At 41.7% G+C, this 18,802-nt stretch overlaps 1 protein-coding gene across 6 annotated transcripts in view; it reads right to left on the bottom strand.

The window, feature by feature from the left end:
* LOC133345980 (formin-like protein 2) overlaps nt 1–18,802 on the bottom strand; it is an 80,933-nt gene that overhangs the window by 4,461 nt on the left and 57,670 nt on the right. For 3 of the 6 annotated variants that reach the window (XM_061557184.1, XM_061557188.1, XM_061557189.1), the window contains 17 exons: nt 17,599–17,673; nt 17,379–17,489; nt 16,544–16,693; nt 15,290–15,391; nt 14,254–14,626; nt 13,797–13,934; nt 13,521–13,544; nt 12,830–12,954; nt 11,532–11,734; nt 10,630–10,864; nt 9,936–10,004; nt 9,554–9,634; nt 9,246–9,375; nt 7,810–7,973; nt 6,504–6,605; nt 6,025–6,120; nt 5,565–5,688 (listed from right to left, as the gene is read on the bottom strand). In XM_061557184.1, the coding sequence (XP_061413168.1) occupies nt 5,565–5,688; nt 6,025–6,120; nt 6,504–6,605; nt 7,810–7,973; nt 9,246–9,375; nt 9,554–9,634; nt 9,936–10,004; nt 10,630–10,864; nt 11,532–11,734; nt 12,830–12,954; nt 13,521–13,544; nt 13,797–13,934; nt 14,254–14,626; nt 15,290–15,391; nt 16,544–16,693; nt 17,379–17,489; nt 17,599–17,673 (2,302 nt within the window). Of the gene's footprint in view, nt 1–4,545; nt 4,678–5,564; nt 5,689–6,024; nt 6,121–6,503; nt 6,606–7,809; nt 7,974–9,245; nt 9,376–9,553; nt 9,635–9,935; nt 10,005–10,629; nt 10,865–11,531; nt 11,735–12,829; nt 12,955–13,520; nt 13,545–13,796; nt 13,935–14,253; nt 14,627–15,289; nt 15,392–16,543; nt 16,694–17,378; nt 17,490–17,598; nt 17,674–18,802 lie in introns of all 6 variants that reach the window. The other 3 variants (XM_061557185.1, XM_061557190.1, XM_061557187.1) reach the window with 2 other exon arrangements.

The following is an 18,802-nucleotide window of genomic DNA, read 5'->3' as shown; positions in this document are numbered from 1 at the left end:
AATGAAATAGAAGCACAAATCTAGTATACTTAGAAATGTAATGTAATACAACAGAGAGTCAGATAACATAACAGTCAACACCCTACCTGGTTGATTACGTTCTTCCTGAGAATGCTAAATTTGAGAGAGAGATAAAACACAGAACCAGAGACATATAGACAGACATATAAGTGGAGACAGATTTCTCTCTCTATGTATCTCTGTGATATCTGTCTCAACCTATATGTCTGTCTATATGTCTCTGGTTCTGTGTTTTATCTCTCTCTCAAATTTAGCATTCTCAGGAAGAAAGTAATCAACCAGGTAGGGTGTTGACTGTTTGTTTCCTCCTTTGGCTGCCACTTTATCATTCGTCTTGACCACTGGACATTAGCACGTTTAAAAATGTTTTCAGCTCAAGGCCAATTACTTTTATGAACGATCAACAGTCCTTTAATTCAATTTTCTAACTCTTTGGTTATTTCGGTAAAGTATGAATTCCTGCAGTCACGAAAGCTTCAAATCAAGATTAAACCGCCTCTACGGGGAGGATTTCCACGCAACTCAGACATAACTTCAACCGAGAAGATGGATGCAAAATGTATAAATCTTTGGAAGGACGTGATCAACCAGGTAAAGTGTTAACTGTTGTGTTAGCCGACTCTCTGAGTTGAATTTCAATTCAAAATTTTGTTAAGTTTGATATCTAAGCTTCCTTTTTTCTCTCTCTCACCTAAGCCCTCTTAGAATTGCACCCCCACCCCCTCGCCCGTTACAGCCTCCCCTCCCTCCCCCCTCTCGGATCTATATAATGCCTCGTCACGACGGCATGCTTCTCTCTCTCTCTCTCACCTGAAGACGATTGCTTGTTGCAATCGAAACGTCGTGATCTATTATTTATTTTCCTATCTACGTGATTTTACCGAAAGAACCAAAGAGTATGCATTCCTGCAGTCAAGAAAGTTTCAAATCAAGATTCCATTTTCTAAGTCAATGTTTATGTTTCTGATCCATGCCACCACAGCAGGTAATATGCACTCATTAAAGCATACTTCTGTAGGCACATAGTTCAACTTTCTAAACCTGTTCATGTCTGCCTCGTAATTTCATAATTTTGATCAAGATATCTCCAGTTGTTTGCCAAACTTTTTGTATCGGACTTTTACTCAAATGTATCTTGATCCCAACTTTCCAGAATTCTTTATTAAGTTCTCCGAGCATTTTGTGTTGTTTTTTTTCCACATTATAAAGACGATGAACATCCCCAATGAGGCAGGGACCAGTTGTTGGAAATTAAGTGGCATTCCTATTCACTGAATGATTACTCAGATATTAAATACCTCAATTCTGGAACACCTCGATCATTATAATAATTAAAGAGGGGAGACAAAATAGTTGCTTGAAAAATTATAGACCCATTTGCCATTTATCATGTTCATGAAGATCATTGGTAACAGAATAATAGAAAATTTAGAGGCTAACGAACCACACGATCAAGAATGGTTCGGGAAAGGTTTTCTGCCATATATACCATACTACAAATAATATTCTGGAAAATAAAAACTAATTTAACTTAGCACTGTGCTGAGCGTTTACAATGTAGCCGATACAAACAATTGTATTTAATGGATACTGATGCAGTCATCCAAGTTATAATAAAACCAAGGCTTAAAAAAAGACAAATGTTTATAAATAATTATGAAAATTGACGTGTAGAAAATACTAAAATACATATATCTGGCTTGTTATGCATGGCAATGTGCATTTATGTCACAACATGCTATGTTGCATAATAATTTAAAATGTATAGCAAACATTACTTTGTTTACTATATTACATTATATACTGTATCTAATTTCAAATGAGAATAATGTAAATATATAATTTAATATAAAATCTGTTTGGATAGCGCAATATATTTTCAGATGGTGGCAGCTTTGGGAGGCCTTCAACCAGCTTCAAAAATTATCTCAAGCAATACTGCTTGAGGTCATTATGGTAAATGTATTGCTACTGAAAAATAACACAGATAACAGATTGCGTCTAGACAAGGCCTGCTATTACAGGGTTTGATATTCCTGCATAAACAGGTCCTTGCTTGGAACACTATAGGTGACTGTCAATGGTTGACTGAGCTAGATCAGGAATGTGGAAATAGATGGCAGCAGATGCACACACACTGTGTATGGAAAATGCAATCCATGTAATATTTAGGACAAATACATTGAAGTCATAATAAGGCAAATATCTCAATTGGTGATATATTTAGGCCACAGGTATGAAATACATTTACCATCATGCACTCAAAAGTGTTGTGAAATGCTTGAACTCTTTAACAATAAATAATGCATTTATAATACACGCAATATTTCACAGACATAAATGACCATGACCCTGAAGAGCGCGGAGCCAAGCTCAGTGTCACTCGATAGCCACGCGAGAGAGTTAGGGCCTTTAAGTGTCTCTTAGCAGTGGGTGTGGATTGAATGCTGCTGGAAATGTGCAGCAGGATGGCGTACATTGTTTAAAGTATGTAATATAATCACGCCCTAAAACCCTTGATAAGTATGGAAATTATTTCTAGGGTTTGTTTTTTTGCGTACATTTGTTGTTAAAAAGGTAACCTGCAAACATTCCTTGATATGTTTTACATGTAATATTTGGTAAGCTTAAATAGCAAGTGCTGGTAAATTAATCTGCATGTAAAAGTTATCTCTCTCTGTGTTAAGGCAACATGATGGAACAACAGCAAAAGCAAAAACAGTTAAGTTGGCATGGCTAAACACAATTCTTTTAAAGATGTATACTCTGAATATTCACGGAGACATTGTGTTGTTTTCATGAAGTGTGGTGTAAAGCAGGACAGAAAAAGTGCAGATGAAGATACATAAAAATAGTAGTTTAACACAGCCAGTGGAATTCGCTGCCACAACATTCAACATTATTTGTATGACTTTTATCCAAAACAGTGATGCAGTACATACAAACTGTAAAAGAGCATTAGAACTCCAGTCATGAGCGTAGAAATTGGGTGAGCATTGCGGCTAGCCAAATTGGCAGGAAGTACAACGTCACATCTTGTGTGATGAGGTTTTCTATGTCATCTAAATTTTTCTAGTATTGAGTGGAAAACCGGAGGAAATTATATTATACCCAGCTGTCCATACTGATTAAGTGTAGAACAAAGGTGCCATGTTATTCAGCAGATTCCCTCTGATTGGGAAAAATGCAATAAATAGTTACTCATAACTATCCCTGCAACGATTTACTACAGATTCATTGAATTGCCACGATTCAAGATCATTTTATTTAAACATGTATTCTTAAAATATATATACTTTGTAGTGGCATATTATAGCGCCTCTAGTGGTTGCAGATTATCGAAAATAATCGAATCTCAAGCGCACAATTCAATGCATGCATCGTAAAAAATATCTATTTTAACTGATGCATAATTTCACCCCTATTAATAACATTAATATATTCTCAAGAAAACGAACACTAAATTAAGAATCAGCATACAGCTCGGCTCAGCAATGCTGATATCACATTTTCATTAAAAGACCTTGCCAACAGTTGTTTTTAATCACATCGATATTTAAACATATCTCAGTGTTATATTGTATTCGGGTAGCAGTCACAATCGCTTTCTAGTCCCTAAGGTGTGATACCAATATTAGACAAATTGCAGATCTATCTCCTGCCACTGTCACGTTTGTGAGGTTTAATAAAATATGGAGTCTTATCATCTGAATCATAATCTTTCTTTTTAAATTGCTGCGAGGCCAAATGTCTTTCAAATCTGTTTTTAATAATATCAGCGGCAGAATGGAAGTTAATGGTTGTGCAAGATATTGTAAATTATGTGGATAACCGGAGTTCTAATATCCATATACTGTTTATAGTGTGCGAGTTATTCGAAGGGTACGATCCATGCAAGCAATATCAAGTTAATGAAATGAAACAACATCACAAATCCTTCCACAGTGATGGGCACAGGATAGCTTGCGTCAGACATATGCAATATGACCCTGTTCCAACGACAGTTATCAGGAGGTTAGTACTAAAGATGCAAAAAAAAGCCGATAGTTATTAAGCAAAATAGGAATCCAAACGTCAGAGGGCACACTAAGCGAGCAAAGAATACAGGGCGCACCCAGCGTGCAGCACGACACCAGGAAGACATAGGCAGTCACAGCTTCTGGGTTGTTCGGCCCGATGTCCGACATTTCGCTCAACATGCTGGTTTGTCCATCGCAACTTCAGACATCGTGCCGAACAGCAACGCACGGTGTTTACTGGTTGTACGTGTTGTTCGGCATGATGTTCGACGTTCCGCTCCATCGTGCCCAACAGCATGCGGTACAAGCCGAAAACGCATCGGAGAGCGATACAGCACAACTGCGAAAACCTATGCAGTTAGAATGTTGCATCTATCAGGCATTAGCAAGGAAGCAGAGCAGAGAGTTTGCGGTGTACAATGGAGGTGATGAGGAGGTGAAGGAGGGTGGCTGGGGGATGGGGGGAGGCGTGGGGGCAATGTGGGCGGGGGGGGGGGTCTAAGACCTTGTTAAAAGCTGGGAAAGGGTGTCCTAAAGCAGTTTTAGGCGTGGGACTCCTCGCTCGCAGATGTGTTCTCGCAGAAGAGGCGCGAGCAGCGCTTAGCCGACCGGGCAGTAAAGGGGACGCTCTTCAGCACTGTGCGGTGGGGCATTCGGGGGAGGAAGGGAAGGAGGGGAGGGAGGGGATGGGGGATGGGGAGGGATGTGGGGAGGGATGGGGAGTGCACAAATACACGTTACCAACCAGGGTAGGGAGGGGTTAGGGCGGGAGGGCGTGAGAGTGGGGTGAGTGGGAAGGAGGGCTTAAGATTTCGCTATGAGTTAATGCATTGCTGGCAAAACGTCTGCTCAATAATTCAGCGGGTTATTAAAGTTAATTGTAAGATATGTACATGACTAATAGTTAAAAAGAACAGCACAGATGGCATACGGTAAGTCTTGGTTTACATTTTCATCATTATGTATGTTCATTTCAACATTTAATTTGGCTATAGAATGACATTTCATTCAGTACGTGTTTTACAAACTAGATGATAATGTTCATTAGCATAGTGCTGGCTCAACAGGCCTCACTATAAAATGCTATTGCAGAATAGTGCAATAAAATAGAACCTGGGTGCCAAATAAGTTTCTGGATTCTAAGCAACAACATCACCATACACAAAGTTTTGTGTAGTATCCTACTCATCATTTTTTCTTTCATGAAGTTGTACCAATACGCGACACGTCGCATTAATAAAAATTGACACTTTGTCGTGGAAAACCCAAGACATACCGCACGCATTGGTAATGGATTTACTGCATTTCGATGTTTTTTATTCTAACAGCGCTGCAGATAATATGTTAATAATTACACCACATGACAAATTATGCACACGCAGTAGAGATGGCGGGCAAACACTGAATGACACACATCTGTGACATTTATGACAGGCATCAATTTGGTCTGCACAATCACAGAGTAACTGGGCAACTCCACAGTGACCCTGGAGATGGAGAGGTAGGTGGCTGGAAAAACAATACCTGTGATGATGTCCTCAATGGCTCCATCTTTGCCCTCGTAAACCATTCGCTCCTTCACCTGCTTCTTCTTCAGCTCGGCTATCAGCTCCTGCTGTTGCCGCCGGTTACGGTGCGATGGAGACAGCTGCGGTGGTGATATTTGAAGGCAGATGGGTACACGCGCACGATCACGTGCAAACACACACACAGAAAGACGCAAAATCCATTTGTAAATGTAAACACTCGTACATGGGAACATGGGGTCGTGTATGGAAACAAAATTGCACAATTTAACCAAACACTTTAATTGCCACTCAAATCACACTGCTGGTAAAACACCGACATTAAACACAAAACTGCCACTTACAACTTCTTTTAACCTTGCCTTCCTGTGCTCTTTTTGAATACGTCTACTCAAAGAGGTTTCATTTAGGATACATCAAGCCCCCACCGAGTGCTTTATGCCAAATATTGAAAATACCTTTTGTGCCGCCAGCAACGCTGCGGCTTCCTCCTCCTGCTTTTCCTTGAGGGCCTCCTCCTGCCTTCGCTTCATCTCATTATCAAGCTCGGCTTGCTGCGGGAGAAGAGAAGCAAGCAACGGAGGCACTTGACACCCACTGTGCATATTACCATCGCACCCCGGCTGGCTACGAGGCCCTGGCACAAAACTCACCACTTTACAACACAGTCACTTTAGCCCCCCCATCCCCCACCACGCAATTGCTTCCATTTAATTTTTAACGGCATTATGTTAAAAACACGCACAGAATGCCCCCAATTCTAAGGATTACGCAACTTTCTGTGAAACAAGCACTGCGAGAAAAGCACAGGAAAGAAATATGCAATGAAATATCAAACATAGCGTGCGTGACGTCTGAGATTAAGAAATCGTAATTCGGTTCGGAAGTTCTTCTTAAAAAATGAATAAAAATAAATAATGCGAAAAACACATCTCACCTTGTATGCCTTCACAAATCTCACTAAGAGTGGGAAGAACACAGACGGGGGAGTCGTCTTGGGGTTTTCCCCAAAATACTGCACCACGGTGTTGTACGCCTCCTGAATTAGTTAAAGAAATGAGCATAAAAAGAATAGTCACATAGTCCCACGTTGCACTCTGAACCAATTAATTAATGAAACAACAATTTCGATTTAAAGCTTTCGTGACTGCCGGGATTCATATTATTGGTTCTTTCGGTAAAGTCACGTAGAAGGGAAATAATAAAATAATAAAACAATAAAATTCTCACGACGTTTCGATTGCAACAAAAGCAATCATCATCAGGTGTGAAAACCACAGCATGAAAATAAAAAAACGCCACTTTTTGTTTGCTTCTAATTTTCTTGCTGTGATTTTCGCACCTGATGACGATTGCTTGTGTTGCAATCGAAACGTCGTGATAATTGTACTTTTATCATTTTATTATTTCCCTTCTACGTGACTTTACCGAAAGAACCAAGAATATGAAACAACAATTTTTTAATGTTTGGGCCTTGTGACGCATTGCTCATTGGCACTCAAATCATGATTTACAGACACAAAATATGGCATTTATTACTAGACGGGAATAACTAGTGTCCATTTGGCTCGTACGCGCGGCGTAATTTTTATATCTCTGGGGCTAAAAAATCCTCGTATTCCAGGACTGGGTCTCAACATAAGCAGCAGCTGCTATGGCGTCCATCACGCCACGCAAAGATCTGCGTTGCAAAAGGATCCAGAAGCTGCAAACAAAAAATCTGCCAGCAGGGGGCCACAGTCACCATCATTGCTGTCATATCCTGGCTGTGGTAACCATCGCTAATTTAGTGAACATTTAGCCATAGTCTAATCGACAACAATCTGTGGCAGTTTATTCAAGTCTTGGTCTGTGAATTTCATCGAATCATTCTCTTAGTATCGTCAACTAAAGTAGACAAAACATTTAGTCCATTCATCGTAATTAAATATCGGGCACTGACTTTTTACCCCCCTAATATCATCCGGTCAGCCAATCGGTGATCTAGCTTAATCTTTTCATATACTGTACATATAGAGCGTCAATTACCATGTTTAGTCTTCTTCAGTCACTGTGGTCTCGAACATCGTTATCTCATGATCTTAGTCTGTGTCTTCATTTAGACTCGTTCAATTCATCTCGTCAATAGTCACGCTTTGGTCATTGTTAACAAAATAAACACTTTAGTTGATAAACATTTGAGTCACAAATTTCGTTTGCCCAATCAACACTGTTGGTGATGGGAGAAGCGGCGTCAGCGGCACCTGCGCGGTCTTGGTGTCGCTGAGCAGCCTTTCCAGCCGGGCCTCGCTGGGCGCCAGGAACTCGCGCAGAAGGGTGTTGCTCTCGTGCATGCTGAACTCGCGCTTGGTCAGGTCCATGCCGCGCTGCAGCTCCCGCACGTCCTGCAGCACGTTCTCCATCGACACTGCGCCAGAGCAAGGCGACAAGCAGTGCAACGTCTGCGTCAATCGCTCTCAAAAAATGACGTATGGCTCGATGTGCAATGTGCTTTCAATGCCGATTAAAAAAACAAATAAATATCCATCACACCCCCTTGTGTATAATATTTTAAGGATACGTTTGCAGTAACACGACAATTGGCATTGGTTATTGATATCAGGATACATACATCGGTAACAGCTCGATCTACAGGTCGCATACTGGCAAAGTGTGGGTTACTCCCACCTCCTCTGAGATGTTTGCCCAGTGTGGAAGAGTAGGCCAAATACCTTCCAGAGATGCTTTATAGAGCTGCCCCTACCACCCGCAGTGGCATTATTAAGCAGAGCTGCACCTTTACCTTGGTACTGCAATGAATGTGTTCGGTGCAAGGACAGTGCAATGTATTGTAGGGCTATTGAACGTACCAATCTGCTCAAATAGGTTAGGTGCTATAGGTCACTTGTCGTTCTAATGCCTTATTTTTCATCTGGGATACACATCTCATTTGGAGGTCAACTGAATGTCCTGTTAGAGGGTATTTTTTTCTGTGAAGTCATATACACTACAGGACAACCCTTTGAAGGTCATTGTTACACAGTGTGTATTGCCCCAGGCCAATCCTTCAATTTGGGAAACAAATGAACGTGCCAGTGCAAGGTTGAAGCGGTAAGATGGATTACATAACTCCTCTGAGCTTAACAAATGTAGTGAGTGGACCATGGTACATTTTATGCTTCATATTTTTTTATATTTTCCCCAATTCTACACCAATTGTGCTCCTGACGTCATCGGATGGAGTAACTGTTCGGAACTCTTAGAGATGAGTGCATCGCCACAGGTCTAAGAGAATGGCTGACGGAAGGAGATATCACAGAACTACTTCTGGGATCCCTTGAAGTGACATTTATAGCCACTAAGTCGGGGGGCGCACTCTCCAACATGTCCTGCTACGGAGAAATGCTTGTCACATGGCAGTCCAACAGATATTCGTTTTTAAATATAGCACTTGGATTTATGTAAATGAAGTGCAAAACGAAATAGATATGTTTTATGTGCAGTCATTGTTGACTGGTTTGAGGACCATGCACTCGCCCCACATGAGAACCGGGTTTAAGCATGGGTGGCTACCTGGATGCTAACCCATAACTTTCAGCGGCGCTGGCTTAGTGACTGCACCCAGCCAGCACAATCGAGATAATTTTAAATGATCGTTTCTCTGAAGGTTGTGTAGCACGCGTGGAAACGGAGCGCGCACCTGCGGCAGCTTTCTCGATGTAGCGCAGCTCATTGTAAAAAGTGATCAGGTCTGGGTACTTGTGCTGCACGATGTTGGAAATGTAGTGCAGCAAGGTCAGTTTCCTGTCAGTTGATTTCGTCTCCATCAGCTGCAAGAGAAGGAACGACAGGCATCCAAGAAAAAATACAACGTTGTGAATAATGCATGACACGTATTTAAAAAAATACATATATCAAGGTTTCTGAACACAGGCATGAACGCCCAAAACACCAAGCAGCCAGCAACAAACAGCACTTATAGGATTTGTAAAAAGTGCACACTCTTACCAGATCCAAGCTCTGGAGCTTAAAGCCATACACAGCACCTCTCTTGCTGCTGTTCATGTAGTTTCCAAAGGCCAAGATGATCTGTGATTTCGCAGAGGATAACAGTGCAGTACCAATGACAAAAGGTTTCCGAACCAATATGCAGCTGGAAGCAAAACCAATGCAAGCTGTAATAAATCAGTGGTGCCTTACTACAAACGATGGCTAATTTGTTTTAACAATGAGACAATAAGGCTGAATAAACATGATTGAATTACATTGAACACGTTTTTATGTTTAATGTTATTATATCTTGCAGCCTGTGTAAATAATAAGCATGTTAATGTCCCATGTTCAATACCTATTGATGGACCCTTGTAAATGTTGTACTTTGCACACATACCTCCAATATCTTTTTTATTTTGTGAGAAGACTTAATTGACATGGATGCTGCTATTATTGCATTGAGTTGCTGTAAAACAAAAGCACACAGAAATAAAGATGAGAGAAGACATGACAATGACGGACCTCATTGATGGATAACTACTGAAAAATATAAACAGCTCCAAAACAAGGCAAGTTACAGCTGTCTGTAAAATGATTAAAACTTTGCGCAAGAAGTAACAATTAGAATCAGTGCTCCCTGATAAGCCACCACTAGGAAACAGGGAAAACTGTACAGCTCTATGACACAACTCCCGTCTACTTCCTAAAAAGTGGTACTCGTTTTATCGCTCCAGGTGGAATTACAGGCCGAGTCAAGCACCGACTGTGACGTGAACTCATAACTTGAGCACTCTGACCTTGGTGCCAACAATTGTTACGAGCACAATCAGCCTCGAGTAGCAATACAGTAAAGCGTTTCAGCACAAGCAATGGGATGGTTCTCATGTTTTTCCAAATTTGACAAATTACTCGTAAATTACTTAATTGGTGAAGCAGCATAACAACATTGCCCCTAGTGGCCAAATGATTCTCACTTTCTGGCCACTGCCAAGCTAGCAGGGACAGCAGCCACAGGGGGGGGGGGCGCAGGGGGTACCTGGCTGCAAGGTGCCATACACAAGGTGCACTGTGTGTGGTGTGGTATAACTCACTGGAGTGAGCATCTGTACGTTCTCGGTGAAGTTTCCAATGAAGATCATGATGGTCATGCGCTGCGTGAGGCGCTCGATCTTGCTGAACTGTAGCATGAAGCGGTCCTCGTCTGCCAGCTCGTCCAACGGCTTGCGCTCTCGCTCGTACTGACGCAGCAGCTTCACCTCAGCCTCCGATGGGAGGAACCTTGTGAGGCACTCCACAAAGTCCAGCCGCAGCGTCTGCAGGTCAAACCTGCCGCACCCGAAGAAAAGAAAAACAGTGACCGCCCGACAACCGTTGAGCGGACATGTGGTGATCACACAGCTCTGGGGGGCGTATTGGAGACTCGGTCGTAATAAGCACCTATGTAAATGGTGTCGTATTAATATTTAGTGTTTTTTTTTTTTTAAAGGAAAGTTCCAAGTGAGTGGAAAGATTATTTTTCCAGAAGGGCCTTGAACAGGATATTTGGTCACTTTCATATTGAACGTGTTTAGAATTGGGTAAAAAAAATTGCTTGGATAAAACACACTTGTATGAGTGGGCAACATTCAAACACATACATATGGGCCAGCTACCACTTACTGATCTGGCATCTAATGGTCACTGTTTAGCCCTTCAGGTGGAAACCTCACAAATCCATTAGCTCCAACTTCCAAGTTGCTGCATTACAGGGCGTGCACCACCCTGCCCAGTGTTATTACTGGTAGTTCGGTATAACATCAATCTACACTTACATCTACTGTGGGAAAGACTGCCACTCACAGATTGGTCTTAACAGCCACGGTCACCCACACAAGTCATGACACTGTCAGCACTGTCATCTTTGGTCAAGAAATACAAAAATAACAATTATCGGTACTGTACATGTTAAGCTCGGTATGCTGGGACGTTAATGTGACTGCATCACACGACTTACATTTGTATGGCCCGGCAGATCTCTTCGGTGGTAAGGCCACCTTTCCGCAGGGTGATAGCCAGGTTCTTGGCACGGTTTGTCTCCAGCAGTGTGACCTTGTTCTGGGTCTTGTGCACCATCTTTATCTTGGAGAGGCACAGATCCACCGTGGCTCCCTGTGCCCGGGTCTTAAACATCTCCTCAAACTCATCCATGTCCAGGTCCTGGGGTAATACAAAGGGTAAGGCCGCTTAGGCTACCTGACAATTTGAGAGGACCCCTCCTGTATCTGACGATGAGGCTGATAACGCAGGCAGCTGTAGAGGTTATTGTGAATTTACATGACATTAAAGTGCATTACACAATCGAGTTGTAGCTGTTAATTTTGTCCTTGCATACACTTTTATTGTTTCGTGAAAAAAACATAAATGCTTAACCTGTGTGTGGAAGTAGTTTATATCATTTGCGATGGCTAAAATATACTGTATATGCTATGTTCACTGAATATTTAAATATACGGAATATTTCCTTCGTGTATATAACTGTAATTGATACAAGATAGATTTTTGCATCATTTGTTCATTTTCAAGATGTTCTATTCTATTCATTGCCATTGTATCTCATCAAATTTCCATAGGTCTCTCTTGTAGAAGACTGAATAGGCACTCTCATAGTTACATCAAGTGTTTAATCAATGACATTTATTTAAATATAGTTACTCTTAAGTCCTCGGCCCAATGGCAGGTCTTTGGATATATTGTTACATACAATGTTAAACGTCATTTAAAAGACTGTCATTTGTAATTATTTAGTTTTTCCAACCAATCATGTTTGTCTTTGAAGCGGAAAGGACATTTACAATACTTCTAGATTTGAAGCTTTCGTGACTGCAAGGATTCATACTCTTACGTATTTTGCGATAAAGTCACGTAGGTAAAAAATAATAAAAGTAAAATAATAATAAATGATGCCGCCCTTTAGTACCACCTTCACCTTCCTGGCTCCACGCACACCCCCCCCCCCCATCCAGCACCAGTCCTCCTTGGCTCCTCCCCCTCTTCTTACCCTATATAATAATGTCTCACCACAAATAACTATCACTACAGTTATTTTGCTGTGCCTTTTTTACACCTGATGAAGGAAGCTTGTGTTGCCTCCGAAACGTCGTGATTTAATTGATTCTTTTTTTTTACCTACGTGACTTTTTCCGAATTTACAATACTGTTGAATTCAACATCATATTGTTCATGTATAATATAGCTTAAAGCCAGCTGAGAACAATTACTCTGTCCCATTGAAAACATGAGCAGGTCAGGTACCTCCAGAATTTTTTCGTCATCCAATTCATTGAAGACGGTGCCATTGATTTGGTTGGGTTTAAGAGCCACCCAATTGAACACAGGCATGCGAAACTTGGTTTTGATTGGCTTCTTAATTCGCACAGCTGTAGAGGAAAAGAATAGAGAACAATTTCATCGTTAGAAATGTCACAAGCTGAATTTGTCCTTGAAAAGACTGTAACAAATGACCGACCGTGTGCTGAATTAGACTGTACGGATGGTGATGGTGACATACAAAACTGTGATGCACACTGGCGAAAAAGTGAGCTGTGCTGTCAGCATTGACAGTCTAGCCGTGAAGACACACAATGGCATGAAATCTCTGGGGGTTAGAATTGCACAAAAATAGACTACACAAATAAAAAAAACCATCCACATAGAAAACAGAAGCAAAACTTTATGAGGGAGCAAAAAATAGTAAAAAATATATAGCGAGACGTAAAATTCAACAATTAATTGCTAAATTCTTTGATTTGTTTCTATGAGTACACTTTGTTTTAAAATTAGGCAAATTCAGGGTCAGGTTGGGTTTCAGCTCTGTTTTGTCCGATGCAGGTGATTTTCTAAAACTGTGCAAACAGTTATATGGTTGTTGTTGTTAGTAAGACAGATACGACTTTGGAATGGGATAAACACTGCACAGCGAAAAAGCAACGCAAAGCAAACCTACAGAAAAGCTTGAGAAGTCCTTCATCTGGAAGCGGAGGAGCAAGCATAAAATGAAAACATAATCATTTAAACGTTAAAAACATGAAAGTAACAGAGAAAAAAAAATCCTCCAGGAGTCACTGATACTGCCAAAACGCATGATATAATGATATGCAGTATTAGAATACTGTTACAATGGTGAGAATAAAAAAAACACAAGGCTTTGTTGGATAGACTCAGCAAAACAACATATCGGTGCAATTAAAAAGCTTACGCAAGGGTGGTTCCGTTACCTCACCTCCGATAGCAGCTGGGTTTATGAAGGCACCCAGTGGTGGGGCTCCGGGGGGGGGCGGGGGAGGAGGTGACGGCGGGGGCCTCCCTGAGGGGAGGGGCGGTGGTGGCGGTGGCGATGGTGGAGATGGCCCATTTGGAACTGCACCAGGGAAACATAAACCAGAGGCAAACCCATTACCGGGGCAACCAAGAGAAAACAACCAAATATATCTAACAAAAAACCCACAATAGACCGATGTGACTGATCTTTCACTGGAGACGGCTTATTGCACGCTTAATTTAGTTACAAATATAGTTGCAATTTCGGATCAACAGTCGTATGTGTATCTAAGAGGTCTTGCATGAAATGTTTTGCCCAATCATTACTGAGTATTTCCCATGTGGGAGGAAAACAAAGTGCCCGGACAAACCCCATGCACAAGAAAAACAAAATGTAAGGGCTGCAAAAAAGTATTAACCGGCTCCATTCGGCAGCGGGGGCGGCGGTGGTGGAGGAGGCGGGGTCAGCGGTCCCATGTGTCCGATTAACGCCGCTCCTCCCGTAGCGCCGCATGACGCCGCTGCCACTCCCGCGACCCCAAAGGCGCCCCCCCCAGCCAGGCCGTTCTCGAACGAGCCCCCGCCGATTCCGCCCTCCATGGCTCCGAGGGGCGGCAACACGGGCAGGATCATGATGTCCCCGTCCGGGCGTCTGTGGATGCGCACGGTGCCCTGCTTCTCGAGCTCCTCGATTTTCTTCTCAAGATCCGACTGCCGCAGCATGGCGTCCTCCTTCTCCTTGATCATCATCCGCAGCGTGTTCACCTGCGTGTTGGCATCGCGGTAGATCACCTGCAACAAAAGGGGTAGAGAGCAAGATAATGCCAGCGGAATAGTAAGAGTGATCAGTGAGCATCTGTGCTTACTGCTTACTGTGTATTCGTTTATCATTTGAAGTAATCCAAACAGTAATCCAAACATAAGAGCACTCATCTCACAACTGAAAGATCATGCTCAAATCCTGGTCGTGGGTCAACTCAGACAAAACACCTTCAAGGATCATACAATTTGTACCGTATTTTGGAAAATATACCGCAGTCATTTAATTGAAAAATTTACTCCTGGTATAGAAATTTGGCATTTCTATCACTAACTATTTACCATTTTTATTTTACCAGGTAAGGCCCACTAAGCTATATAGCTCTCTTTCATAAGCGACCTGGCCACAAATGATAGCCCAACGAAGTGACTTATTGTATGGAAATGTATAGCAGCCAAATACTAGTCCAGGGCCACCATGTGCAGTCCAATGCTCATTTGAGTATGCACATCATTTGAGATGACTTAGACATTTATATCACCTATACATCCACATTTTAAAAAAATATTAACAAACAAATAATCCAGATCAATTTGCTGACACTACATAAAGAAGAGGAAGACTTTCCAAAAGGAAAGTTGCATAAAAACTGGAAATGCATGACAATGCGCATTGCACTTTGCCAGGACTCGTACCTTGATCGACTCCAACTCCTTATTAGCCTGCATCAGCTGCTTCTCCAGCTCCACAATCTTGGCCATGGCCTCATTCTCACAATCGATCAGCTTTTCTGTCAACTGGGAGAAAGATACAGCCATCACTTTTATTATGCTTCGAAGAAACTCTTTGTAAATATGCACAGTGGGCAAACTACAGTAATATTTAAAACAAAAGCTATTAAATTCAAAGTTCATAATTGAGACCCTAAATCGTGTGTTTTCAGAAACGTAGCCTTTGCTAATATTCAGTAAAACAGCAGTGATATGAGAAGTGCAGCCATGCTGTGGAAGATTGGGGGTGTCCCACAAAATAATTATTCCCAGAGGCTATTGGTTAGATAACAGATACACTACGTGAAGTTATCCCCCACCCCCACCACTTTATCATTAAATAGCAGTAGTTCTACTGCACTACAATTATATTACATCTTCACGACTCTCTCATGAACTAAACTAAACTATTTTTTATTTTGCCAAGTAAGGCCCGTTCAGCTATATAGCTCTTTTTCAGAAGTGGCCTGGTCACAAATGATAGCTCAACAAAGTGACTTATCACGTGGAAATTTATAGCCATCAAATACTCTGAACCTGGAGAAAAATCCACACAACCACCGGGAGAGAGAACAAGCAAACTCCAAATCAACTGGAGTCAGGGTCGGGAGTCAACTGTTCCTTGCGCTGATGTCAATTTTAAAAGATAAATCATCAGCATAACGCACATTCACGTCGCCTTGTTTAAAATAAGTGTGCATCTCTTAGTCACATGTAAACATGTTTGGGCTCCGCATACCCAGGACCCCCTCCACACAAGGCCGGATTAAGGTTCTTGTTGGCCTTCAGTGATAACTTTCTCCAGTTGGTACTGCCGCCCCATGTTACTACCCCCGCTGTCACTCGCTTGCTTCATGCGTACTTCGTCCAGTCGCTGGACAGATGTCGTTACTGATACGTTCATTATTTAATATGTGCCCTAATTCGATGGGAGCGCACTGTGTGCCGCAGATAAGCAGATTTAATTTTAAACACTGCGACTATGCTTGGTATATAAATATATTTATTAAAGAAGATATCGTAGTTATATGTTTTATCATACAAACAAAAAACATGCAAAATTGAATTTTTCGTCAGCCCTTTAGTTTTGTAGGCCCTAGACAGTGCCTACTGTGCACCTATTGGATAATACGGCTCTGCCCCCACAGCAGTTGCACCCGAGTGGCAGGGTAGACTCACGTGCGAGATGTGCTCCTCCAGCTCCTCAACCCGCTCCAGGGCAGCGTTCTTGGTCTCGGCGTCCTCCAGAAGGGCTCCCACATCAAACACATTGTCCAGATAAGCCTGGATCTGCACCTGCAGCTTGTCGCTCTCCGTGTGCTTTAGTTTCTGCGGGACCGGGACAGACGCACAAATGTCAACATCTGGCCTAATGAGAATTGGGGCCAGGTTGGGAGTAGCGTTGTATTAAATGATGTGCCACCCATCTATCCAGTGTATTACTAACACTCTCTCTTAGGCATAATATCCTGAACAAGTGGCTTAAGTTGAGATATTGAGACGTTATGTTATATTCAGATATAAAAAAACATCAGATTTTTATTTTAAGTAATCAAATATATACAGGATCAAACATATGAGGGTTGGCCAAAGTGATCAGCACAGATATGCAGCAGTGTTTGCTGATGGCTTCATTAGATCTTTAACATCTTTAACAAGAACTGTACAGGACATGTACAGCCCTTTTGTCAATTCACAGCTGAAGGAGAGTCTCCCCACACCACCAGTGTTATTTGATCACTCAATCACGCGAGTCAGTGTGGGTTGGTGAATGTGAAAATTATAGACGTTGGAGCAAAGAAGTACAGTACAATATTAGATTTTTCTGCACTTCCCTCTGCTGCTCACCACGGAAGACCACCAGCCTATTATGTATGGTGGTTGAGCATCCTAAGCCCTACCGAGGCTTCAACCTAACCTTCTGAGATGTGAGATCAGGTGCATTCCAAGTGATATGGGCATAGGCAATGTTGTTTGTGTGACCAAGCAACAGTTGATTACCATGAACGCTCACCTCCAAGTAGCTGTCCAGAGCTAACTTTGTGAACTCGTACTGGAGATGGACCCGGAAATTCATATCATCCACAGAGTGCACCACAATGTTGATGAACTGCATACAGGCCACCTTGGCAAGAAAAGAAAAAAATATTAATGCGAAGTGTAAATACGCGTTTTTTTGCGTATAGTCTTACATTTGAAAAAAAATCTGTTTGTCTCGGCTTGTTTCCGTTTACCATGAAGTCGATGTTTGAGTCTTCATTTCTGAAATACTCCATCAACCTTTCAAACCGTTGTTTCTCGCCACACACCTGTGCACAATCGAAAGGTAAGAGTTAACTGGTGTTTGGGTGCCATGAAACAAGATCATTGTTCTGATACACCCATCCATCTAAATTGTTGATGGCGTTAATATGTTTGCTCAATTGGTTTGGTCTGTCTTTAACAGAGGATGCACGATAATGGTCGTGAAGATGATCCAATATGAACGACATGTTTGTGTAAACTTGTATTGCTTTATATAAAATTTTGGCAACAAAACCCAGCGTTAAAAGCATTCATCTTGACAACCAAGGCCATGATGCTACAATGAGTGTGTGCCCCGCCTCCCCCCTTGATGTTATTGCGTGTGATGTTACCTCGAGACCTCAAACATCACGTGATATGTGACATCATCGCATTGTGTGGCTTAGAAAGTAACGTTATTATCTCTAACTAAATACACCCGAGGACAAATGCATATTGGAAAGTATTACAGAAACCATACGTATTTATGACTTTGATTTTTAACAGCATCGTGCATCTAAATCTGCCAAATATATAAAATAGTCATACATATTACTGCTTCATGCCAGGAAAATATTTTTTCCATTAATGTACTGTACATATTTTTTTACATTTGGTCGTGAGTAACAGACTTCGCCAATCAACAGACACTGGCACTGCATGGGTTATAATTGGCATTGGCAAGGCATTCCATAAAATTGAATGAGCTGCTGGTGGTAACTGCATGCCATACATTTACTGTGGAGCTGAGTGATGGATGAACCTTGGAGCACTCAATTCACAGTAGTAGCAAAGGCAAGGCATTCGGTTCAAGTAAACATGCGAAACGTGACAGCTTAACCCTAAGACGAGAAAAAAAGCTCATAGCAGACAGGAAACGCTATGTCTGGATTTTAGGATACTCCAAGGTTTCAATAAAGCATGTTGGAAAGTCACCAACTGTGTAGACTCAAAATCTTAAAGGAAATATACTTTTCATGCTTGCTTATATAACATACAGTATATTGAAACCATACAAAATTACTTCCATGCTATGTCAGTGGAAAATATTTCTTGAAGTTTCATACATTGGGGTGCATAACTCTGAAACACATCTGGCATGAAGTTCTTCTCACATGCAGGTTTTAGAGGGAAGTGGAAATTCTCTACAGAGGT

Source organism: Lethenteron reissneri, chromosome 23, assembly GCF_015708825.2.
Source record: "Lethenteron reissneri isolate LAM-NWPU_2019-01 chromosome 23, ASM1570882v1, whole genome shotgun sequence".
Lineage (NCBI taxonomy): Eukaryota > Metazoa > Chordata > Hyperoartia > Petromyzontiformes > Petromyzontidae > Lethenteron > Lethenteron reissneri.
Note: the sequence above shows the minus strand (reverse complement) of the source record. Positions and strands in the feature narration are given on the sequence as shown.